This window comes from Salmo salar, chromosome ssa09, assembly GCF_905237065.1.
Source record: "Salmo salar chromosome ssa09, Ssal_v3.1, whole genome shotgun sequence".
Lineage (NCBI taxonomy): Eukaryota > Metazoa > Chordata > Actinopteri > Salmoniformes > Salmonidae > Salmo > Salmo salar.
In genome coordinates this window covers 76,006,400-76,031,925 of record NC_059450.1, presented here as the reverse complement: position 1 = coordinate 76,031,925, position 25,526 = coordinate 76,006,400, and the positions used below count along the sequence as shown (strand labels likewise).

Here is a 25,526-nt window from a genome sequence, read left to right as displayed (position 1 = left end):
CTTCCCCCCGTCGGGCTGATGGGGTGAAGGAGCCAGTGTGTTTTGGGCTACTGAGCTGCCTGTGCTTGCACCATGATGGGGAGTGAAGGCCGTCGCCGCCGGAGACAGCTGCTGGAATGGCACAACGACCAAGGGAGCAGCCGGGATGACCGGTGGAGTTTCTGCAAGCTTGGAGGAAGACGGAGGGACAGCCCTGCCCCCTGCTGGCTCTCCCGAAGGCGACATTCCCACTGTGGGCCCCCCCGACAGCCTCAAAGTGCCCGACGCTAAGTCCAACTGAGCCCCACAGTTTTTCAAAAGTCCATTCCCAGTATACAGGGGTCCTGCACCGCTGCTACCCACGCCAGACACCCCACAGTTCTCCCCCCCCACAGTCACAGATAGCTGACACTTCCCTAACATGGGGGCTAGCTCCCCCGTGACAGTCCGTAGCTGGACAAGGGTCGGCTCCACCCGCACCCCAACAGGTAGTATGTCTGGTCTCACCAGGGTTACTGTAGAGCCCGTGTCGACCAGGGCCAAACATTCCACCCCCTCTACCTTGACGATGACATTGCAGAAGTCCCCAACGGTGGTACGTCCCACCACAACTACCGGACTAGGAAACACGGCGGCAGCTACACCTTGGGGGAGCAGGTCCCCACCCTCTTGTCTGCGCTGCTGGGTACCTCTTTTGCTTACAGTGGGTTCGGGGCCGGGGGGGTGGGTCCGCGCTGCCCCCTGCGCGAGAACCCGCCGTCGTTTCCCTGGTGACGGGGGAATCTGCCACACTCCCGCTGAATGTGGCCAGGCTGGCCACAACCCCAGCAGACAATAGGAGTTGAGCTGACACTGCGACGCTGCCTGAAGCCCCTCTCCATGACAAGCGAAGCAGTCTTGACTAGCCCGCCCAACTCGTCGACCCACTCTGGTTTCGTGACCCCTGGCACCCCAGCCACCACTGCTCTCACCTCTGGTTGACTGGCGACGTCCACTCTCACTCCCTCACCCCAGATCAGCTCCCTCTTCCTGGCTATCTCCACTGCAGCCCGCAGAGATGGTGGGTCCGCCATCTGAACATGCTTACCCAGTTCGGTGGAAGAGAGCGCTCTAATAAAACTGTCCCGTGCCAGCTCGTCTTGCACCCCAATCGGCATAGTTGCATAAGCCCGCCTGGTCAGGCTCAGAATACCACTTGCCAACGCCTTTAATGATTCCCCCTGAAGTCTCTTTTTGTTACTCAGTTCAATCTGCAGCATGTTGGGCTGCGCGTCGCTGCCGAAACGGCCCCCCAATGCCTCCACTAGCGCACCGTAGTCGCCCCTCTCGTCGGGGGCTAGCGTTAACAGGCATTCCGACGCCTCCTCTGTCAGGCTCAGGGCAAGCTGTAACGCTTTCGTCTCGTCAGACCACCTCCCGGCTCTAGCCAACAACTCGAATTGAGTGAAAAAAACTTCCCATTTACCTTGTCCATTGAACTTTGGTAGTTTAGCCGCTACCGTGGCTAATGGCAATAGGCCGCTGCCATCTCTGTTTACATAAGCAGGCCCCGCCATTTCCGCACCCGGTGACGTTGATATCCTCGTCACCGTGACGTCTGCTCTCGAGCGGTGTGAAGGAAAACCCGCCAGTTCTGCCATCTTGCTGACTGACAATTTAACTCCCGCCATGTGGCCCTCCAGCTCTTCTACGGCAGTCGCCGCCCGAACCTCCCGACCGGGTACCCCCGAGCCCACAACGGACACATTGTCCGACTCTTCCTTAATTTTCCGCCTCGCCCCAAGCATCATGACCGTAGATGCGAGTCACGCTAAAGCTAACCCGGCCTATACTGAACAGCTAACTCGCCTAGTCTTGATCCCGTAGTTCGAAAGCACTTTTGACGCCAATGTAATGACCCGGCTGGGTCATAAAGGAAAAAGAGACGGACTCTAGGTGTGCAGGTCAGAACACAGGTTTATTCCTAAACTGGGCTATTGTTCAGGCCACAGCCCTCGCCGCTAAATGCCGAACGTACACAATTATACCAAGTCTAATTAAGGGTTACTCCCATAGGAACAGATCAAGGCCCCGAACAGAAAAGAGAGAGAAGATGAGACAGTAATCCCTGTTTATGCATTTCCAAATCCCGCGGGATTACCCATCATACCCCCCCAACCTTTCCCTCTGTCCTGACATATTTAACCCCTGTTAGTAGCCATGAGAACCATAACACACCCACAAACACAGAACACAATACCGGGTCGTTACAATATATATATTGCTCAAAATAATCTTATAAAATACTGTTTTCTTTACATAGTTGAATGTGCTGACAACAAAATCACACAAAAAGAATCAATGGAAATCCAATTTATCAACCCATGGAGGTCTGGATTTGGAGTCACACTCAAAATTAAAGTGGAAAACCACACTACAGGCTGATCCAACTTTGATGTAATGTCCTTAAAACAAGTCAAAATGAGGCTCAGTAGTGTGTGTGGCCTCCACGTGCCTGTATGACCTCCCTACAACACCTGGGCATGCTCCTGATGAGGTGGCGGATGGTCTCCTGAGGGATCTCCTCCCAGACCTGGACTAAAGCATCCGCCAACTCCTGGACAGTCTGTGGTGCAACGTGGCATTGGTGGATGGAGCGAGACATGATGTCCCAGATGTGCTCAATTGGATTCAGGTCTGGGGAACGGGCGGGCCAGTCCATAGCATCAATGCCTTCGTCTTGCAGGAACTGCTGACACACTCCAGCCACATGAGGTCTAGCATTGTCTTGCATTAGGAGGAACCCAGGGCCAACCGCACCAGCATATGGTCTCACAAGGGGTCTGAGGATCTCATCTCGGTACCTAATGGCAGTCAGGCTACCTCTGGCGAGCACATGGAGGGCTGTGCGGCCCCCCAAAGAAATGCCACCCCACACCATGACTGACCCACCGCCAAACCGGTCATGCTGGAGGATGTTGCAGGCAGCAGAACGTTCTCCACGGCGTCTCCAGACTCTGGCACGTCTGTCACATGGTCAGTGTGAACCTGCTTTCATCTGTGAAGAGCACAGGGCGCCAGTGGCGAATTTGCCAATCTTGGTGTTCTCTGGCAAATGCCAAACGTCCTGCACGGTGTTGGGCTGTAAGCACAACCCCCACCTGTGGACGTCGGGCCCTCATACCACCCTCATGGAGTCTGTTTCTGACCGTTTGAGCAGACACATGCACATTTGCTGGAGGTCATTTTGCAGGGCTCTGGCAGTGCTTCTCCTGCTCCTCCTTGCACAAAGGCGGAGGTAGCGGTCCTGCTGCTGGGTTGTTGCCCTCCTACGGCCTCCTCCACGTCTCCTGATGTACTGGCCTGTCTCCTGGTAGTGCCTCCGTGCTCTGGACACTACCCTGACAGACACAGCAAACCTTCTTGCCACAGCTCGCATTGATGTGCCATCCTGGATGAGCTGCACTACCTGAGCCACTTGTGTGGGTTGTAGACTCCGTCTCATGCTACCACAAGAGTGAAAGCACCGCCAGCATTCAAAAGTGACCAAAACATCAGCCATGAAGCATAGGAACTGAGAAGTGGTCTGTGGTCCCCACCTGCAGAACCACTCCTTTATTGGGGGTGTCTTGCTAATTGCCTATAATTTCCACCTGTTGTCTATTCCATTTGCACAACAGCATGTGAAATGTATTGTCAATCAGTGTTGCTTCCTAAGTGGACAGTTTGATTTCACAGAAGTGTGATTGACTTGGAGATACATTGTGTTGTTTAAGTGTTCCCTTTATTTTTTTGAGCAGTGTATATATATATATATATATATATATATATATATATATATAAGCCAGTTAAGAACAAATTCTTATTTACAATGACAGCCTACACCAGCCAAACCCGGATGACGCTGGGCCAATTGTGCGCCACCCTATTGGACTTCCAATCACGGCCGGTTGTGATACAGCCTGGAATCTAACCAGGGTGTTTGTAGTGACACCTCAAGCACTGAGATGCAGTGCCTTAGACCGCTGCGCCACTTGGGAGTAGAGGTATAAGAGAACAAGGATTGAGGACACAACCATAAACTTTAAACTAAACACTGCCCTATACACACACTCTGGGAGTCCCAGAGAAAGAGGTTAAAAAACAACTGGTGTTGTAGATTCCTAGAAACTGCTGAGGCTCTTCTGCAGCTGGAAAGGGTAGAAGCTGCTCTTATAGGTCTTGGGAGAGACGAGAGTCAGTCATATTTCCATAAAATGGAAAACAAATCATGTGTAATTATATTTTTTGTTTTTAATTCAATCAAATGTGAGATTAAACCTTACACACTTCTGCAACTGCTATGGAGGAAGATATGGCTGAGAAACATCAGGCGTGGGGACATCAGTCTGCAGAAGTCCTCCGAGGACCTGAAGAAAGGGGGTTGCTGAATGCGAGGAGCACTTTGAAGAGTGTTTTATTATGATTAAGGTACAGCTACTATCTTTGTTAATAAAAATATAATATAATCATATAATACTTTTGTGGTAAAAATGTCTCTTTCAACAGGGTTCACGGAAGACACTGTCCTCAGAGGCAGTACCTACCAGAATGAATTGCAGGAATCCACCCCATCAATCTGCAACAGATGCACGGCTTGGTAAAAAAAGAAGTAAGCCAAATATAAAGTTCATAGCAATTAAAGAAGCACCGTTATTGTTTTATATCAATACAACAGGTTTAAATTCTTGAATTGTCTATTTTTGAAGGAGAGGACAGGGAACATTAAAACATCTTTGTTCTTATGTTCTTCTTCTTCGGTGGGGGTTATCGGTGGTTGGCATCCAACGTTATGGTGCATTACCGCCACCTACTGTGGAAGTTCTTATTATACCCAGAGACACTTTTGCGGAGATGGGGAAACTCCATTGAAATCGTATTAGCGCACATTGTGTACATTGCACATGTGTCGCCAATGGGCCGCGCGGTGCATTCTGGGCTATTTTGGGACTAGGAGAGCTCTCCTTCATGGAGTGAATGGGAGGAAAGAAGAACATCAAGACGAAGCAGCTGCTTTACAAGTGGGATGCATTGTTGAGCACTGAATCCTGAGGGGTTTGTGTGCTGATTATACGGAGATTGTGACAGCCGGTTAAATGGCATCCCTTGAGAGGACAAGAACAAGATGTATGTCACGAGAAGTGCAGTATTACCATAAGGAGACATATACTGGGGCTTCTCGAGTGGCGTAGTATTTAAAACGGTGTTTGTTCTTCACTGGTTGCCCTTTTCATGTGGCAACAGGTCACAAATCTTGCTGCTGAGTTTATTAAAATTTGATTTGTTTTTCAAATTCTTTGTGTATCTGTGTAATCTGAGGGAAATATGTGTCTCTTATATGGTCATACATTTGGCAGGATGTTAGAAAGTGCAGCTCAGTTTCCACCTCATTTTGTGGGCAGTGTGCACATAGCCTGTCTTCTCTTGAGAGCCAGGTCTGCCTATGGCGGCCTCTCTCAATAGCAAGGCTATGCTCACTGAGTCTGTACATAGTCAAAGATTTCATTAATTTAGGGTCAGTCACAATGGTCAGGTATTCTGCCATTGTGTGCTCTCTGTCTACGGCCAGACAGCTTTCCAATTTGCTCTGTTTTTTGGTTGATTCTTTCCAGTGTGTAAATTAGTTATTTTTTTTGCTTTCTCATAATTTGGTTGGGTTTAAATGTGTTGCTGTCCTGAGACTCTGTGTAGTATTTTTTGTGTTTGTGAACAGAGCCCCAGAACCAGCTGGCTGAGGGGAGTCTTCTCTGCGTTCATCTCTCTGTAGGTGAGGGCTTTGTGGTGGAACGTGTGGGCATTGCTTTCTTTTAGGTGGTTGTAGAATTTAACAGCTATTTTCTGGATTTTGATAACTAGTGGATATAGTCATAATTCTGCTCTTCATGCATTGTTTTGGGTCTGTACACTAAGTATACTTTCGCGGAATTCTGAACGCAGAGTCTCAATTGGGTGTTTGTCCCATTTTGTGAATTCTTGGTTGGTGAGTGGACCCCAGACCTCACAGCCATAGAGGGTATTTTTTGCCAGATCCTAATTGGGATGTTGAGTTTTATGTTCCTTTTGATGGCATAGAAGGCCCTTGTGGCCTTGTCTCTTAGATCGTTCACAGCCTTTTGGAAGTTACCTGTGGTGTTGATGTTTAGGCCAAGGTAGGTGTAATTCTTTGTGTGCTCTAGGGCAACAGTGTCTAGATACAATTTGGCCTGGCTAACAGTCGGCGTTCCTAATCATCCCAAAGGTGTTTGATGGGGTTGGGGTCAGGGCTCTGTGCAGGCCAGTCAAGTTCTTCCACACTGATCTCGATCAAACCATTTCTGTATGGACCTCACTGGACTCCAGCTGACGCTTGGCATTGCACATGGTGATCTTAGGCTCGAGTTCCAAACTTCCAGGGGCAGTTTGGAACTCGGTAGTGAGTGTTGCAACCGAGGACAGACGATTGTTACGTGCTACATGCTTCAGAACTCGGCAGTCCCGTTCTATGAGCTTGTGTGGCCTACCACTTAGCGGCTGAGCCGTTGTTGCTCCTAGACATTTCCACTTCACAATAACAGTACTTACATTTGACCGGGTCAGCTCTAGCAGGGCAGAAATTTGACGAACTGATATGTTGGAAAGGTGTCATCCTATGATGGTGCCACATTGAAAGTCACTTAGCTCTTCAGTAAGGCCATTCTACTACCAGTGTTTGTCAATGGAGATTGAATGGCTGTGTGCTCGATGTTTTACACCTGTCAGCAACGAGTGTAGCTGAAATACCCGAAACCATTAATTTGAAGGCATGTCCACATATGTTTGTATATATAGTGTATCTGTGGCTATCCTCAGTGCCCTGTGGCTATTGGCAGCACTGTTAGACTGTATTCACACTTATTGTCTCTTGGTATGGTCAACGTCCTTATTCTGCACATAGGAGGTGTGAAGAGCTGAAAACTACTTCCACTCCATAGCAACAGTGCAAACAACCAATGATGGAGAGGATGAGAGAAGAGCATAGATAAACACTGCTAGATGTTGTGGTGTTTGTCATTTAGCCAGAAGATGATAATATACATGTAGTTTTCACACATGGAAACAAAATGAACCCAATACCTTTACCACTTCCCCCTGAGTAGAACATCTTTACTTTTGACTGTGTTCTTAATAACCTCGTTGCCTCTAGTTGGTATTGTCAACTTCCTTATTCTGCACATAGGAGGTATGAAGACATTAACACTATTTCCACTCCATGGGCTAAAATGTTTCCCATCAGAACATGCCTCCCCTAGATCTGGGTGCATAAAAAGATTTTCATGAGACTACAATGTAGGCTACGGACTTATGGGCCTGCTACTATGAAATCAGCACACCGTGCAAGGATGCATTTTATTAAAAGCCATTTATTTAAGTCAGCCTCTTTTCAATTTGCTATCGATGGGGCCAGAATCCTGTAAACTGGCCAGTAAACAAAAAAGTATCAATGATCTGCCTGCTTCAGTGTGTCACACACGCAAACACTCTTCACTGAAAACACTGCACTGAAAACTGTTACCTTGGATGCCTCCTGATCCTACAAGACAGTGTGGCATGGCATGGGTGTAGGTAACTGTCTTCTCTGTGTTACAGAGAAGAGAGAGAGAGAGAGCGAGAGAACCAGCTTGTTGTTAAAAGAAGGACAGGGCTACGAGTGCATCACTTGAACATCAATCATATAAAATTGAATCAAACTGTCTCTTAAAAACATGGAATAACGCACATCCCTCTCCCACCATATCCCTCCTTTATGATAACCCCCAGGGATCACATGTGACTATCCCACAGGACAACAAAGGCATAAACAACAGCAAGTTTCAAGTTAAAATAACCTGGATAATCGTAACAACTAGTAGTGACAAACTGGCATAACTTTCCCTCTCCAACAATAGAAAGACAATGGCAGATGTTATTGGTGAAAGTATCCATTTGATCATTTAGCTCATATTCCAATGGCCTAAAACACCTCCAATATTTCAGTGGTGGAACCCTACATATAATGCCCCTTCAAAACACTGTCTTTAGCATGACATTTAGCAGACTTCATTTTCAATAGAGGAATAAAAGAAAATAATAACAAAACCATAAATATCAGACAACTGAACATCAGTCAGAGAGAGACTCTTCCTGGAGAGTAGAAAGATGTCAGGGGATACATGGGAAAAGTAGTTCTTTGTACACAATCTATACACAGGCCTGGCCCTTGACATGATTGATTGTTTTGCTGTCGTTTTCATGGCACAATACATTTTCGCATAGGAGTAGACAACGCTGATATCCCCAGCCCTCCACACCTACAATGTACAGGTAGACTAGATTCAGACATGGAGATGAAAATACCCTGGTTTCATGGTTTCAACAACAGTCTCTCCACTGAGGATGAGAGATTTACATTTTGATAAGAATAAGCCCCTCAACTGAGACCACACACACACACACACACACACACACACACACACACACACACACACACACACACACACACACACACAGTCAATGTATTTATGTATGTGGAATGATATAATGCAGGATGTCTCTCCAGTGGTTCCTGGTACTCAGTAGTAGTCATTAGTAGTAGTCGTCATCAATAGTAGTCTTTTAGAAGTAGTCTTTAGTAGAAGTCATCAATAGTAGTCTTTAGTAGTAGTCTTTAGTACAAGTCATCAATAGTAGTCTTTTAGAAGTAGTCTTTAGTAGAAGTCATCAATACTAGTCTTTAGAAGTAGTCTTTAGTAGAAGTCATCAATACTAGTCTTTAGAAGTAGTCTTTAGTAGAAGTCATCAATACTAGTCTTTAGAAGTAGTCTTTAGTAGAAGTCATCAATAGTAGTCTTTAGTAGAAGTCATCAATACTAGTCTTTAGTAGTAGTCTTTAGTAGAAGTCATCAATAGTAGTCTTTAGTAGAAGTCGTCAATAGTAGTCTTTAGTAGAAGTCATCAATACTAGTCTTTAGTAGTAGTCTTTAGTAGAAGTCATCAATAGTAGTCTTTAGTAGAAGTCATCAATAGTAGTCTTTAGTAGAAGTCATCAATACTAGTCTTTAGTAGTAGTCTTTAGTAGAAGTCATCAATAGTAGTCTTTAGTAGAAGTCATCAATAGTAGTCTTTAGTAGAAGTCATCAATACTAGTCTTTAGTAGTAGTCTTTAGTAGAAGTCATCAATAGTAGTCTTTAGTAGAAGTCATCAATAGTAGTCTTTAGTAGAAGTCATCAATACTAGTCTTTAGTAGTAGTCTTTAGTAGAAGTCATCAATACTAGTCTTTAGTAGTAGTCTTTAGTAGAAGTCATCAATAGTAGTCTTTAGTAGAAGTCGTCAATAGTAGTCTTTAGTAGTAGTCTTTTAGTAGTAGTCTTCAGTAGTAGAGGACCAAACACAGTCCGGCAGCTAAGTGGGCAAGCCAGCGCCCTTCACATCATAGTTACTCTTACTTTTACAGGATTCTAACAGTACAATAGAAAACGTACACAAGGCTTTGGAGAGAAAGAAAGATGAGAGAGAAAGAAAGGAAGAGGGAGAGAAAGAAAGAGAGAGGGAGAGAAAGAAAGATGATAAAGAGTAAATAAACACCAAGATTGCGGGATTGATCTATCCCTTATGTACCCCATGTACAAAAGTCAAACCAAAGGTAATGACATTATACTCCCCCAGTTAGTGTCCATACAGTAGCTTCACTTTTCACTGCTTGTTGACCTTTGTTCTTTCATTGTGTTTTTACTGGTCAAGATGTTGATGAATCCTGTTCATCATTATTGTTTCATCACTTCTATTCTTCATGTGTAGAAAAACACCTCGGGTACCAGCTAGGCTCCTTCACAGTTTGTTTTAGTGCAATGAGTACACTCCCTCCCTCCCTCCCTCGCTGGGCTGGCCTGAGGGTTAGCTGCCATGGTGCTCTTTTAGCTCTTTTGTCTTCACCAGAATATTAGACCTGGAGAAAGATAGGAGGGAAAATACAGGTGGTTTTAACAAGCTAAGACTATGTCACTCATTAGGTTACATCACTGACTCATTAGGCTACATCACTGACTCATTAGGCTACATCACTGACTCATTAGGTTACATCACTGACTCATTAGGTTACATCACTTACTCATTAGGTTACATCACTGACTCATTAGGCTACATCACTGACTCATTAGGTTACATCACTGACTCATTAGGTTACATCACTGACTCATTAGGCTACATCACTGACTCATTAGGCTACATCACTGACTCATTAGGCTACATCACTGACTCATTAGGCTACATCACTGACTCATTAGGTTACATCACTGACTCATTAGGTTACATCACTGACTCATTAGGCTACACCACTGACTCATTAGGCTACACCACTGACTCATTAGGCTACACCACTGACTCATTAGGCTACATCACTGACTCATTAGGCTACATCACTGACTCATTAGGCTACATCACTGACTCATTAGGTTACATCACTGACTCATTAGGTTACATCACTGACTCATTAGGTTACATCACTGACTCATTAGGTTACATCACCGACTCATTAGGCTACTGACTCATTAGATTACATCACTGACACATTAGGCTACATCACTGACTCATTAGGTTACATCACCGACTCATTAGGCTACTGACTCATTAGATTACATCACTGACTCATTAGATTACATCACTGACTCATTAGATTACATCACTGACACATTAGGCTACATCACTGACTCATTAGATTACATCACTGACTCATTAGATTACATCACTGACTCATTAGGTTACATCACTGACTCATTAGGTTACATCACTGATATCTGTCATACCTGAGTGCTTTCCATCTGTCCTTCTCCACCTGGTTCTCTGGGCTCTCACTCTCATAGGATGCCAGGTAGAGGCCTAGGGATGAAATAAAGAAAGAAATATGATATGTGACTATAATGTTTAACTGTAATGTGTGATTAAATGTTTTTACTTCAAGACTCATGTTAGGTGAGACCGTGTCTTACCGTCCTCACTGAAGATGGGAGCAGTGTGGAGGTAGTGGAGGATGCTCCTGTCTGTCTCAAACGGACACTCTATCTGTTTCCACGTCATAAACTCTCCCACCTGGCGAGCCAATTCCACAAATTTCTGAAAACAAAATAAAAAAAGCAGAGAGAGAGTAAGAGAGAGAGCGAGAGATTGCTTTGGCAATGTAAACATATTTACCATGCCAATAAAGCCATTTGAATTGAATTGAGAGAGTACAATCCACATTTGTATGTATCAGTATGAACTTTTCAGCCTTACCGCAAAATGTACATGGCCATTGGGCAAGCGGTTGGCACATCCCTCATTCAGGAAGTAGATGTCTTTGATCAGTAGGCTGAAGAAGGGAATCACAATCTAAGAAAAAGAGAGAGACAGAGTTAATGATGTTTGTCCTTGGTTTCAGTGCACGAGTAGGGGTCAGGTAAGGATAGTTACAAAGTGAATGGTGGCCTGTACCTTCTCCCTGATGCTATTAGCAGTCTGGGACCTGTGGACGGCTCCCCTAAGTGCTGTTCTGTAGTTGTAGAAGTTTCCAGTAGGATCCATCTGATGCTGTATGGTAAAATAAAATAGTATATTAGTCAAATGAAATAAAAATGTATTTGTCACATGCGCCGAATACAACAGGTACAACCTTACCATGAAATGCTTACTTACAAGCCCTTAACCAACAATGCAGTTTTAAGAAAGTAGAGTGAAGAAAATATTTACTAAATAAATTAAAGTAAAAAAAGACAATAAAAGAACAATAATGAAGCTATATACAGGGACTCTCTCATGAGGACCGCCACAGGAATGGAAGACCCAGATTTACCTCTGCTGCAGAGGATACGTTCATTAGAGTTAACTGCACCTCAGAAGTTGCAGCCCAAATAAATGCTTCACAGAGTTCAAGTAACAGACACATCTCAACATCAACTGTTCAGAGAAGACTGAGTGAATCAGGCCTTCATGGTTGAATTTCTGCAAAGAAACCACTACTAAAGGACACCAATAATAAGAAGAGACTTGCTTGGGCCAAGAAACATGAGCAACGGACATTAGACTGGTGGAAATCTGTCCTTTGGTCTGATGAGTCCAAATTTGATATTTTTGGTTCCAACCGCCATGTCTTTATGTGATGCAGAGTAGGTGAACGGATGATCTCTGCATGTGTGGTTCCCACTGTGAAGCATGGAGGAGGAGGTGTGATGGTGTGGGGTTACTTTGCTGGTATTTAGAATTCAAGGCACACTTAACCAGCATGGCTACCACAGTATTCTGCAGCGATACGCCATCCCATCTGTTTTGCGCTTAGTGGGACTATCATTTGTTTTTCAACAGGACAGTGACCCAAAACACACCTTGAGATGGTTTGGGATGAGTTTAACAATTCATCCCAAACCAATGAACAATGAACTTTAACAACTACTGTTTTATAATAATAACAACAATGAAATAATACAAATTCTAACAAGGTATCTAAGGCTGTGCTGGTTGGCTAGTCTTACCTCCAGGATGAAGAACTTGGCAGTCTTGGCTTTACCCCACGTCTTCTTCAACCGAGACACAGGACTCATATTCATACCAGCTAGAGGAGCAGACACAAGTCAAATATCGGTATTTTGCTAAATATCAGTATTTGGGTCATGTATGATGTACTCACAGATGATGGCCATGAGGGAGTTGAAATTGCCAATGTTGAAGCACTCTCTGGCCACGTCGATGAAGAACTCAATCACCTGGGCTCTCTGTTTCTTCTTAGCAGGCTGAGAGGAGATAGACACAGGCTGCTAGTAGGATATAATAGATGTAAATGACATGCAAAATAATACAGTATTTGTCCCAGGTTGCCCAGGCCGGCGGAGATACAATCTTCGGCAAAATCATTCGCAAGGAGATTCCTGCAAAAATATTATTTGAAGATGAAGTGCCTTTTAGATCATAATGAATAAGATTATATGGAGAGGTTGGGACCTGATCCTAGATCATCACTCCTACTCTGAGATGCTTTGTGGATACAGGCCCTGGTCTGGGAAGAAAGTATCAATGCCTCACAATGGGTATAGGAGTGTAGTAATGTCACATGGCCAGCAGGTGACACTAAAGAACCATGAATGAATCATCAACCTCAGTGAGGGAAGACTGGCATAATATAATATATCATAATACATGCCATTTAGCAGACGTTTTTATCCAAAGGGACTTATAGTCATGCATGCATACATGCTTAATGTATGGGTGGCCACGGGAATCAAACCCACAACGCTTACATCACAAACACCATGCTCTACCAAATGAGCAATATGGGACCAGAACGAAGAGAATAACGTGAAATAATTTACCATACAGATCTCAGTAGCTACCAGGTAGCACAGCCTGTTGAACCACCTGACGTAAGCCTCCAGGTTAGTGGTCTTCTTCTTCTGCTCACTGAAACACGGCTGCTGGGACACAAACACAGAATACTGCAAATCAGGACCAGAGAGGGCCTCTCTCTCTCTCTCTCTCTCTCTCTCTCTCTCTCTCTCTCTCTCTCTCTCACACACTTTCCTTCTCTTTTCAAAAAGTAAACAAATGATTTACACAACGGTGTACTATAATGTTATTCCCAGTGAAAAAGTTTTGATATGCAGTATATTATACTATACCTGAGTGCTATCTAGCGGGTCTTTCTGAACAAAGGCTTGGACAAACTCCTCAGGACCGATATGACTGAGATGTTCCTGAAACAGAGAGAGCAGAGTTGAGCAACATGGCCGTGCATATTAACTAGATTCATCTCAGTAATAGAAGCCAACCAATACAGGAAGTCATGAATCATTGAGAAATCTCACATTCCATTGACGCAACAGCTGACCCCTGGTATGCACAGGCTAAGCAACGCAAATCAAAAATACACAAACATAAGAAAACACACATGCTATGTCACTGTTGTCATATCAACAAAGAGAATCACCCTCAGCTACAGTACATCTTCACCCACAGATTGACCCAAACTCTGATAGGAATGTAGCCAAGAGATGAGTGGTGTCTGTGTTTCACAAATCTGTCCCAACATTTAGCGGGAGCCCACAGTAAGCTGTGTGTGTGTGTGTGTGTGTGTATGTGTGTGTGTGTGTGTGTGTGTAAAACTGTCAGGTCACATATATCAACTGTGGATCTATTCCCTTAAAGGCACCAGGCAAACCACTGACTTTGAGATGATGACCAGAATACATGCTTACTCATGCCTACGGAGGATGGCCCTTACACACACACACACACACACACACACACACACACACACACACACACACACACACACACACACACACACACACACACACACACACACACACACACACACACACACACACACACACACACACACACACACACACAGCACTACCATCAGTGAGAGTAGGAGCTCCTTTGTTACTCAGCCCTGTCTGTTTCTGTGTCTGTAGAGCACCTTTCAAAGTCTGTTACTCAGCTGTAGGCTAGAGCTAACAGAGGACCTTTCAAAGCCTGTTACTCAGCTGTAGGCTAGAGCTAACAGAGGACCTTTCAAAGCCTATTACTCAGCTGTAGGCTAGAGCAAACAGAGGACCATTCAAAGGCTGTTACTCAGCTGTAGACTAGAGCTAGCATAGGACCATTCAAAGTCTGTTACTCAGCTGTAGACTATAGCTAACATAGGACCATTCAAAGCTTTTTACTAAGCTGTAGGCTAGAGCTAACAGAGGACCATTCAAAGCCTGTTACTTAGCTGTAGGCTAGAGCTAACAGAGGACCTTTCAAAGCCTATTACTCAGCTGTAGGCTAGAGCTAACAGAGGACCTTTCAAAGCCTATTACTCAGCTGTAGGCTAGAGCTAACAGAGGACCTTTCAAAGCCTGTTACTTAGCTGTAGGCTAGAGCTAACAGAGGACCTTTCAAAGTCTGTTACTCAGCTGTAGGCTAGAGCTAACAGAGGACCTTTCAAAGCCTGTTACTTAGCTGTAGGCTAGAGCTAACAGAGGACCATTCAAAGTCTGTTACTCAGCTGAAGGCTAGAGCAAACAGAGGACCATTCAAAGTCCGTTACTCAGCTGTAGACTAGAGCTAACATAGGACCAATCAAAGCTATTTACTTAGCTGTAGGCTAGAGCTAACAGAGGACCTTTCAAAGCCTATTACTCAGCTGTAGGCTAGAGCTAACAGAGGACCTTTCAAAGCCTGTTACTTAGCTGTAGGCTAGAGCTAACAGAGGACCTTTCAAAGTCTGTTACTCAGCTGTAGGCTAGAGCTAACAGAGGACCTTTCAAAGCCTGTTACTTAGCTGTAGGCTAGAGCTAACAGAGGACCTTTCAAAGTCTGTTACTCAGCTGTAGGCTAGAGCTAACAGAGGACCTTTCAAAGCCTGTTACTTAGCTGTAGGCTAGAGCTAACAGAGGACCATTCAAAGTCTGTTACTCAGCTGAAGGCTAGAGCAAACAGAGGACCATTCAAAGTCCGTTACTCAGCTGTAGACTAGAGCTAACATAGGACCATTCAAAGCTATTTACTTAGCTGTAGGCTAGAGCTAACAGAGGACCATTCAAAGCCTGTTACTTAGCTGTAGGCTAGAGCTAACCTAGGACCATTCAAAGCTAATACAGCTGGTAATCAAGCAAATGTTAGAACTAAATATCCCCTGGGTTGTTTGGAAGATTTACATGCTGCATCTCTTTCTCTCTCTGTCTTGATTCTACATCTAGCTTAATCTCCACTTCATTTCTGTGTCTATTCCTTTCTCCCCTCTGCTTCCTCTCTCTCCTATTGTAATTTATCTCTCATCGTCTTTCTCTGTCTTTGTCTGTTAGTCTTCCTCTTCCCTCCGCCTCTCTCCTCTTCTCATCATCTCTCCCTTCGATCACACCCTTATCTCATTCTCTTTCATCTCTCCTCTCTCTCCTTTAATTCCTTCTTCACATCCTTCCTACCACTCTTCTTACCAGTTCCACATGGGTGAGTTGCTGTGCCAGTGTGTATGGGTCGTTGCAGATAGACAGTATATCCTTCTGGATAGGTGGAGGCTTGGTCTTGAAGCCCACCAGCTTGTCTGAGATTGAGGAGACTGAGGAGGCATTCACTTTGACAATGCTCTCCTCTCCCTGGGCGATGGCTGCCAGCTTCTGGTTCAGCGTCTGCAAAACCTGGTTCAGTGTCTTCCAATACGCCTGGAAAGGACATATAGATTTTAGAATGATTAGACAACTAATAATAATCATGATCAACACCATCATCATCATTCTCACCCTCCTTATCATCATCATCATCACCATCACAATCATCATAACGACCACTGTCAAACGCTTCCTAAAACACTTCAGCGAGCAGGCCTTTCTAATCGACCTTACCCGGGTATCCTGGAAGGATATTGACCTCATCCCGACAGTAGAGGATGCCTGGTTGCTCTTCAAAAGCACTTTCCTCTCCATCTTATATAAGCATGCCTCATTCAAAAAATGTAGAACTAAGAACAGATATAGCCCTTGGTTAACCCCAGACTTGACTGCCCTTGACCAGCACAAAAACATCCTGTGGCATTCTGCATTAGCATCGAATAGCCCCCGCGATATGCAACTTTTCAGGGAAGTCAGGAACCAATATACTCAGTCAGTTAGTCAGTTCAAACAGAAATTTGCTTCCTGTAGCACTAATTCCAAAAGGTTTTGGGACACTGTAAAGACCATGGAGAATAAGAGCACCTCCTCCCAGCTGCCCACTGCACTGAGGATAGGAAACACTGTCACCACCGATAAATCTACAATAATTTCAATAAGCATTTTTCCACGGCTGGTCATGCTTTCCACCTGGCTACCCCCACCCTGGCCAACATCTCAGCACCCCCTGCAGCAACTTGCCCAAACCCCCCCTGCTTCTCCTTCACCCAAATCCAGAAAGCTGATTTTCTGAAAGAACTGCAAAGTCTGGATCCTACAAATCAGCTGGGCTAGACAATCTGGACCCTCTCTTTCTAAAATTATCAGCAGAAATTGTTGCAACCCCTATTACTAGCCTATTCAACCTCTTTCGTATCATCTGAGATCCCTAAAGATTGGAAAGTTGCCGCGATCATCCACCTCTTCAAAGGGGGAGACACTCTAGACCTAAACAGTTATTGACCTATATCCATCCTGCCCTGCCTTTCTAAAATGTTCAAAAGCCAAGTTAATAAACAGATCACCGACCATTTGGAATCCCACCGTACCTTCTCCACTATGCAATTGGGTTTCAGAGCTGGTCATGGGTGCACCTCAGCCACGCTCAAGGTCCTAAACGATATCATAACCACCATCAATAAAAGACAGTGCTGTGCAGCAGTCTTCATCGACCTGGCCAAGGCTTTCGACTCTGTCAATCACCACATTCTTATCGGCAGACTCAATAGCCTTGGCTTCTGAAATGACTGCCTCGCCTGGTTCACCAACTACTTCTCAGATAGAGTTCAGTGTGTCAAATCGGAGGGCCTGTTGTCAGGACCTCTGGCAGTCTCTATGGGGGTGCCACAGGGTTCAATTTTCGGGCTGACTCTTTTCTCTGTATATATCAATGATGTCGCTCTTGCTACTGGGGATTCTCTGATCCACCTCTAAGCAGACGACACCATTCTGTATACAGCTGGCCCTTCTATGGACACTGTGCTAACAAACAACCAAACGAGCTTCAATGCCATACAACTCCCCTTCCGTGGCCTCCAACTGCTTTTAAATGCTAGTAAAACTAAGTGCATGCTCTTCAACCGATTGCTGCCCTCACCCTCCCGCCCGACTAGCATCACTACTCTGGACGGTTCTGACCTAGAATATGTGGACAACTACAAATACCTACGTGTCTGGTTAGACTGTAAACTCTCCTTCCAGACTCATATTAAGCATCTCCAATCCAAAATTACATCTAGAATCGGCTTCCAATTTCGCAACAAAGCATCCTTCACTCATGCTGCCAAACATACCCTCGTAAAACTGACTATCCTACCGATCAATTGACTTCGGTGATGTAATTTACAAAATAGCCCCCAACACTCTACTCAGCAAAATGGATGTAGTCTTTCACAGTGCCATCCGTTTTATCACCAAAGCCCCATATACTACCCACCACTGCGACTTGTATCTCGTTGGCTGGCCCTCACTACATATCTGTCGCCAAATCCACTGGCTCCTGGTCATCTATAAGTCTTTGCTAGGTAAAGCCCCGCCTTATCTCAGCTCACTGGTCACCATAGCAACACCCACCCGTAGGACACGCTCCAGCAGGTATATTGCACTGGTCATCCCCAAAGCCAACACTTCCTTTGGCCGCCTTTCCTTCCAATTCTCCGCTGTCAATGACTGGAATGAATTGCAAAAACCTCTGAAGCTGGAGTCTTATATCTCCCTCACTAGCTTTAAGCATCAGCTGTCTGAGCAGCTTACCGATCACTGTACCTGTACACAGCCAATCTGTAAATAGCACACCCAACTACCTCATCCCCATATTGTTATCTATCCTCTTGCTCTTTTGCACCCCAGTATCTCTACATGCACATCATCATCTGCATATATATCACTCCAGTATTAATGCTAAATTGTAATTATTTTCACCTCTAATGCCTATTTATTGCCTACCTCCCTACTCTTCTACATTTGCACACACTGTACATAGATTTTTCTATTTTTCTTTTTTTGTGTGTTATTGACTGTACGTTTGTTTATGTGTAACTCTGTGTTGTTGTTTTTGTTGCACTGCTTTGCTTTATCTTGGCCAGGTCGCAGTTGTAAATGAGAACTTGTTCTCAACTAGCCTACCTGGTTAAATAAAGGTGAAATAAAATAAATAAATAATCATCATTATCACCATCATCATCGCAATCATCATCATCATCACCATCACAATCATCACCCCCAATATCATCAGCATTCTCATCCTCATCATCATCACAATCATCATCATAATCATCACCCTCATCATCTCTCCAGACGACATCCCTCTCCTTCACAGTTTACACCCCTCTTTCACACCATCGTGCACGTGCGAGCATGTGTCCCTTTTCATCTGTGTGTGTGAGTGTGTGTTGTGTTCCCCCCAGTGTGTGTGTGTGTGTGTGTGTGTGTGTGTGTGTGTGTGTGTGTGTGTGTGTGTGTCCCTTCCACGCTGAGCTGTGTGGCTGTAAGGCTGGTGGTTGGGGCCGGCAGGTCGAGTCTCAGTAAATCACCCGTAGCGTGTCATAAATGACCTGAAGCCAGAACACTGCCTGGGCCCTGCTCTGCAACCACAAATAGCTGCAAATTCATCACCATCACCCTCCTCTTGCTCTCTCTCCATCCCTCTTCTTCCTTCTTCGCATCCACCCCCTTTCATCCGACTCCACTTCCCCTCCCTGCTCTTCCTCCGCTTCCTGCTCTCCATCTTCCATCCCTCTCTACCTCCCCCTCATCCCCATGCCCCCCTCATGCTTCATCATCATCCATTTCTTTCTCTCTCTCTCTTTCCTTGAGGCTGCAGAGCCAATGCAAGAACCCCTCCCCTCGTCGCTCTTTCTATTCTCTTTCTCTCTCTCCCTCTCAATTTCAATTTAAGGGCTTTATTGGAATGGGAAACAATTGTTAACATTGCCAAAGCAAGTGAAATAGATAAACAAAAGTGAAATAAACTATGAAAAGTAAACAGTACATATTACATTAACACAAGTTCCATAACAATAAAGACATTTAAATTGTCTTATTATGGCTATATACAGTGTTGTAACAAATAGTTAAAGTACAAAAGGGAAAATAAATAAACAGAAATATAGGTTATTTTACAATGGTGTTTGTTCTTCACTGGTTGCCCTTTTCTTGTGGCAACAAGTCACACATCTTGCTGCTGTGATTGCACACTGTGGTATTTCACACAATAGATATGGGAGTTTATCATAATTGGATTTGTTTTCAAATTCTTTGTGATCTGTGGGAAATACGTGTCTCTAATATGGTCATACATTTGGCAGGAGGTTAGGAAGTGCAGCTCAGTTTCCACCTCATTTTGTGGGCAGTGTGCACATAGCCTGTCTTCTCTTGAGTGCCAGGTCTGCCTTCGGCAACCTTTCTCAATAGCAAGGCTATGCTCACTGAGTCTGTACATAGTCAAAGATTTCCTTAATTTTGTGGTCAGGTATTCTGTGACTGCGTACTCTCTGTTTAGGGCCAAATAGCATTCTAGTTTGCTCTGTTTTTTTGTTAATTCTTGTCAAGTAATTACCTTTTTGTTTTCTCTTGATTTGGTTGGGTCTAATTGTGTTACTGTCCTGGGGCTCTGTGGGGTCTGTTTGTGAACAGAGCCCCAGGACCAGCTTGCTTAGGGGACTCTTCTCCAGGTTCATCTCTCTGTAGGTGATGGCTTGTTCATGGCTTGTTTGGGAATCACTTCCTTTTAGGTGGTTGTAGAATTTAACGGCTCTATTCTGGATTTGGTAATTAGCGGGTATCAACCTAATTCTGCTCTGCATGCATTATTTGGTGTTTTACGATGTACACGGAGGATATTTTTTGCAGAATTCTGCATGCAGAGTCTCAATTTGGTGTTTGTCCCATTTTGTGAATTTTTGGTTGGTGAGTGGACCCCAGACCTCACAATGGGTTCTATAACTGATTCAAGTATTTTTAGTGTATAGTGTTAGTGATTTGTCATAGTGAAGGTGTAGATCCAGGTTTTCTGGGTCTGTATCTTTTTGGTTGGATAGGTTAATCATTTTATTTGTTAGGTTTTTGCATTCTTCATCAAACCATTTGTCATTGTTGTTTATTTCCTTATAGGGGTGTTAGTGGGCTGACTGTGAACGCCCTGAGAGACTCTGGGTTGAGGTCAGTGATAAAGTAATCTACAGTACTACTGTCAAGGGATGAGCTGTAGGTGTACCTACCATAGGAGTCCCCTCGAAGCCTACCATTGACTATGACCAGACCCAGCGTGCGACAGAACTGCAGGAGTTGTGACCCATCTCTCTCTCCCTCACTCTCTCCCTCTCTCCCTCCTCTCTATCTTCTCTCGCCCTCCTCTCCCTCTCCTTTGCTCTCTCTCTCTTTCTCCTTCCTCTCTCTCCCTCTCTCTCTCCCTTACTCTCTCTCTCCTTCCTCTTTCTCCCTCTCTCTCTTCTCTCTCTATCTTTCTTCCTTTCTATCTTTATCTTCTCTCGCCCTCCTCTCTCTCTCTCTCTCTCTCTCTCTCTCTTCTCTCCGTCCTCTCGCTCGCTCTCTCCCTCCTCTCCCTCCTCTCTCGCTCTTTCTCCCTCTCTTCTCTCTCCCTCCTCTCTCGTTCTTTCTCTACTCTTCTCTTTCTCCCTATCCCGCTCTCTCCTGTAATGCAGTAGAACAGGAATGCATAACATTGCACTGTTTTGTACATTCAGAGTGCATCACCCCTTCACCCAACTGTCCCTCCCTCCCTCCCTCCCTCCCTCTCACCTCATCACAGGGTGCTATCCTGTGGATGATATCTTTGAAAAGGCCCACCATCTTCTCCTCTCTGAAGTCTGTGGGGAACGTCTCTGTCCACTCAGTCAGCAGCTGCAGGATCTTGGGACCAAACTTCCTCACTTTAGCCTGTGAGGAGACACAGTCAGAGTCACTGGGATGGAAAGTTTGTTTGTTTGTTTGTTTGTTTGTTTGTGTGTGTGTGTGTGTGTGTGTGTGTGTGTGTGTGTGTGTGTGTGTGTGTGTGTGTGTGTGTGTGTGTGTGTGTGTGTGTGTGTGTGTGTGTGTGTGTGTGTGTGTGTGTGTGTGTGTGTGTAAGCCGTGCTGACCGTGTCCAGTGGACTCTGGTCCAACTGCTGTTGTTTGATGCAGGTGTCACAGAGTCTGACCAGCAGCTCAGGGGGAGAGATGAACAGACGAGCACTCAGCAGGAACGTAAACACATAGGCTTTCTGTGGAGGGAAACAATGGGTTAAACACATAGGCTTTCTGTGGAGGGAAACAATGGGTAAAACAAATCCAGTATTTCCATTATCATTAACATTATATTCCTACTACTATTTCTACTTCTGAGGCTGGGGCCACTACAACCAGGGTAGTGTTTACCTCTGGGTAGTAGTCTGCGGTGGGCACCAGGTGCTGGATGAGAGTGTCCAGAGAGGCGGAGGTAATGGGGGGTCCGTCGGCCGCGCAAGCCCCAGGTCCTCTGGCCTCCTCGGGGCCTTCCTCCTCCTCAGGGTCAGCCTCAGAGCAGGTGGAGGCCAGGTGGGGGCTGAAGCCACTGGGGGTGAACATGGTGCCTGCTGCTGGGAACACAGTCTGGGGCATTCCTCTCCTGGCTGGGATGAACAGACAGAGAGATACATTCAGCAGGCTAGCTGTTTACTCTCTCAGAGCATTATCACTAGTTCAGTCTCCACTACACACTCATTCCATCCCAGTGACTTTACAACCTGCCAGCCACGGCCTCCGTTGTTGGGGGAAATGGAATATCCCCCCAACCCCCAGCAGGCCGTCTCCAAGGACGATGCAATACAAGAGGGGAAATGTGTGTCATACTGTCGCCGTCGAGACCTTTGCCGTAAGAAAGTGTTCCGTTTCCTCTCTCCCTAACCCTCATCTCTCTCTCTAACCCTCATCTCTCTCTCTACCCCTCATCTCTCTCTCTCTCTGTACCCCTGGTCTCTCTCTCTACTCCTCATTTCTCTCTCTCTACCCCTCATCTCTCTCTCTCTACCCCTCATCTCTATCTCTCTACCCCTCATCCCTCTCTCTCTACCCCTCATCCCTCTCTCTACCCCTCATCTGGCTCTCAAGACATCACTCTCTATTTTTCACTCTCTCTCTATAAGTCGACCTTTAAAGTAACTGCCCAGTGTTTCCAGAGTTCTATGAAATATGGTCTTAATTAATTCCATTATGATTGAAATTGTAATGAAGTATGTTAAAAGGCAATTTTTTGGTGTGGGTGTACCCCAACAACAGAATGTTGTGGGCATATATTGGTCATTAAAAATATTCATGCTGATTGGCCAGCTCATCCTCCTCAGGAGGATGACATCATCCTGTATGAGGAAATAGCAAGCATTTTTTTAAATGGTCTATTTGAGATACAAGTTTGAGGTGTTTTAGAAATAATAAAACATCTCCAATGTATGCTTTGGCCACAAATACGAGTTTAGGATGAATCAACAAAATAATTTGGGTGTGAGTCCACAGAATATAAACTTTATGAAGTGAGACTTTCAATGGACAGTTACTTTAAAACTGAAACATTTTCTCTCAGCCTCAGGGCAAAACGTGTAGAGTAGCAGGAATTTAGCTTTAAAACTGCAAAAAAATTATAAGACATATGACAAAATGACTTATGACAAAAATAGCATTATAAAACTGAAATTGTTTCTCTCTGCCCCATGGCAAAATGTGTTGAAATGCAGGAAGTTGCAAATCTGTTTTCCCTAAAAACTAAATTACTTATACTTTTTTAGTTGGGGATGGACCTTCCACTTAAACTGTGTTTTCAAAATACCATTCCATATACCCCTTAAAATACCACTCGAGAGGTTTAATAGATGTTAAACTGTGTAGAATTGCAGGAAATGTGTTGTACCTCCGGACCCCGTCTACAACACCTAAGAGGTGAGATGTCAAGCAGACGTAGCAATGTGAGATTGTGACGCTTCTCAAGTTTCCTCTCCAAGACTTCCTCTTCCCTTTGTTTCTTTGCACATATTATACATGCAAACACAAACACAAACACATACAAACAAACAAACACACACACGCACACACGCAAGCAAACACAAACACAAACATGCACACACACACACACACACACACACACACACACACACACACACACACACACACACACACACAGGGTGGGGGAAGGGTAAGCGGGAGAGGGTGGCTGTCATTCTACTTTGCCTGCATCATCTCTGATAAAAGGTTCTTTAAAGCAGCTGACATTTCCTTGTCTTTGTCTTTGGTTGAAAGGCAGAGGTCATGGTAATCAGCAGTTCAGTGTGTTCAGACTGTGACACAGTGACATAAATAACAGCATCCATTGAGGGGAGAAAGGAGGTATTTAGGCCCGCAGTCAACACCCCACTCCTTTCATTAAGCTGTCACATTCCACCTGTCTGGGACCTAACAACATTCTAGTCTTCTGACGTAACTCTCCTCCTCTGACAGGGTGCATCTATTTCACAGCATGTACACGTATAGGCACACACACAGGCAGGCTGGTACACACACTGTCACCACTTTAGTCTCTGACCTTTTTGACTGTTTGGTGATAAATGACATGAAAAAGCAACAGGATTTAGCAAAGTGAATTAAAACAATGGATTGTGAGGTCTGAGATATATTCTGACCCAATTAGAAGCCATTATCTGCATTGTGGTTGTACTGTGTTTTTAAATTGTCCAATAAAATCAATCAATAAATATCTCACTTTTCCTCAGTATTTTACGTATATAATTGTCTAGATCTGATTATGCTGGGGAAAGCCCAGTGTGTCCTTGCAGTAGCACTGCTGTGGTATAGATTACCCTGGCACTGCCAGCTCTATGCTGTCCTAGTGGGGTCCCTACAGTAAGCATTTCCTATGTAAGGCAGGGCTGACTGTCTGGCTGAGTGACTGGCTGGCTGACTGGCTGACTGCCTGGCTGACTGCCTGGATGACTGACTGGCTGAATGACTATGACTGGCTAACTGTCTCTCTGGCTTGCTGACTGGCTGACTGACTGGCTGGCTGGATGACTGGCTGGCTGAGTGGATGACTGGCTGACTGACTGGATAACTAACTGGTTGATTGACTGGCTGACTGGTTGACTGTGTAGTTAGGCCTGTACAGCTCTGTGGCCATGATGGATGTGGCAGGACATCTGTGAGTTCAACCATGTGTCACCACTGTTTGTAGAAACTAATCCCCTGTATTAGCCCAGAGACGGATGAGCATGAGTGTGCGTGTGAGTGTGTGGGTGCTCAGTTGGTACCTCTGTTACACACGGACGCAGGCACACACACGCACACACACGCAGAAACACACAAACCACCCCCATCATTTATTCATGACATGACGACATCGCCAGGTGATGCATCATGGTCTAGCAGTATAGGAAACAATAATACACACATCTACAGTATCAGACACATCTTTAGGAACTATTCTGCAATGCTTTTTTTGCACGATTTCCAGCAAAATAGGTGAGATCCCCCTGCAGACACACTCATAACCTACTGTAGAACCAACCTGCTTTTAACATCTCTAAAAGTCAAAGGGAGGTTCAGTATTTATGTATTTATATCGGTCTGCTAATACAGCACTATTACAGGCCCAGTGCACTACTTTTGTCATAAAATATAAAAAATAAAACATAAAAAAAATATATATAATGATTTTTCAGCACGCCTACTTCCCACGGCTATACCTGTAGATATAACACTTTTGTAGTTATTTGATAAAATATTGAATTTGGGCAATACTTCTATAGCCCACAGAAATGCATTGAATAACACATTCATAAATGGAAAAACAGACTGTAAAAAAATCTATCATACGGAAGAAGGTTTTGAAGTGTCTGCCCTATGTCTAGGAGATATA

At 44.7% G+C, this 25,526-nt stretch overlaps 1 protein-coding gene across 4 annotated transcripts in view; it reads right to left on the bottom strand.

Moving 5' to 3' along the window:
* Positions 1 to 7,358: 7,358 nt before the first annotated feature.
* LOC106611945 (ras-GEF domain-containing family member 1C) overlaps positions 7,359 to 25,526 on the bottom strand; it is a 36,108-nt gene continuing 17,940 nt past the window's right edge. For 3 of the 4 annotated variants that reach the window (XM_014212642.2, XM_014212644.2, XM_014212643.2), the window contains exons 2-14: positions 22,025 to 22,257; positions 21,748 to 21,870; positions 21,410 to 21,547; positions 15,941 to 16,165; positions 13,634 to 13,708; positions 13,328 to 13,429; positions 12,649 to 12,751; positions 12,494 to 12,573; positions 11,460 to 11,555; positions 11,262 to 11,357; positions 10,979 to 11,102; positions 10,796 to 10,868; positions 7,359 to 9,939 (exon numbers count right to left, since the gene is read on the bottom strand). In XM_014212642.2, the coding sequence (XP_014068117.1) occupies positions 9,888 to 9,939; positions 10,796 to 10,868; positions 10,979 to 11,102; positions 11,262 to 11,357; positions 11,460 to 11,555; positions 12,494 to 12,573; positions 12,649 to 12,751; positions 13,328 to 13,429; positions 13,634 to 13,708; positions 15,941 to 16,165; positions 21,410 to 21,547; positions 21,748 to 21,870; positions 22,025 to 22,246 (1,509 nt within the window). In that variant the 5' untranslated portion in view covers positions 22,247 to 22,257 and the 3' untranslated portion in view covers positions 7,359 to 9,887. The remainder of the gene's footprint in view (positions 9,940 to 10,795; positions 10,869 to 10,978; positions 11,103 to 11,261; positions 11,358 to 11,459; positions 11,556 to 12,493; positions 12,574 to 12,648; positions 12,752 to 13,327; positions 13,430 to 13,633; positions 13,709 to 15,940; positions 16,166 to 21,409; positions 21,548 to 21,747; positions 21,871 to 22,024; positions 22,258 to 25,526) is intronic. The other variant, XM_014212646.2, reaches the window with a different exon arrangement.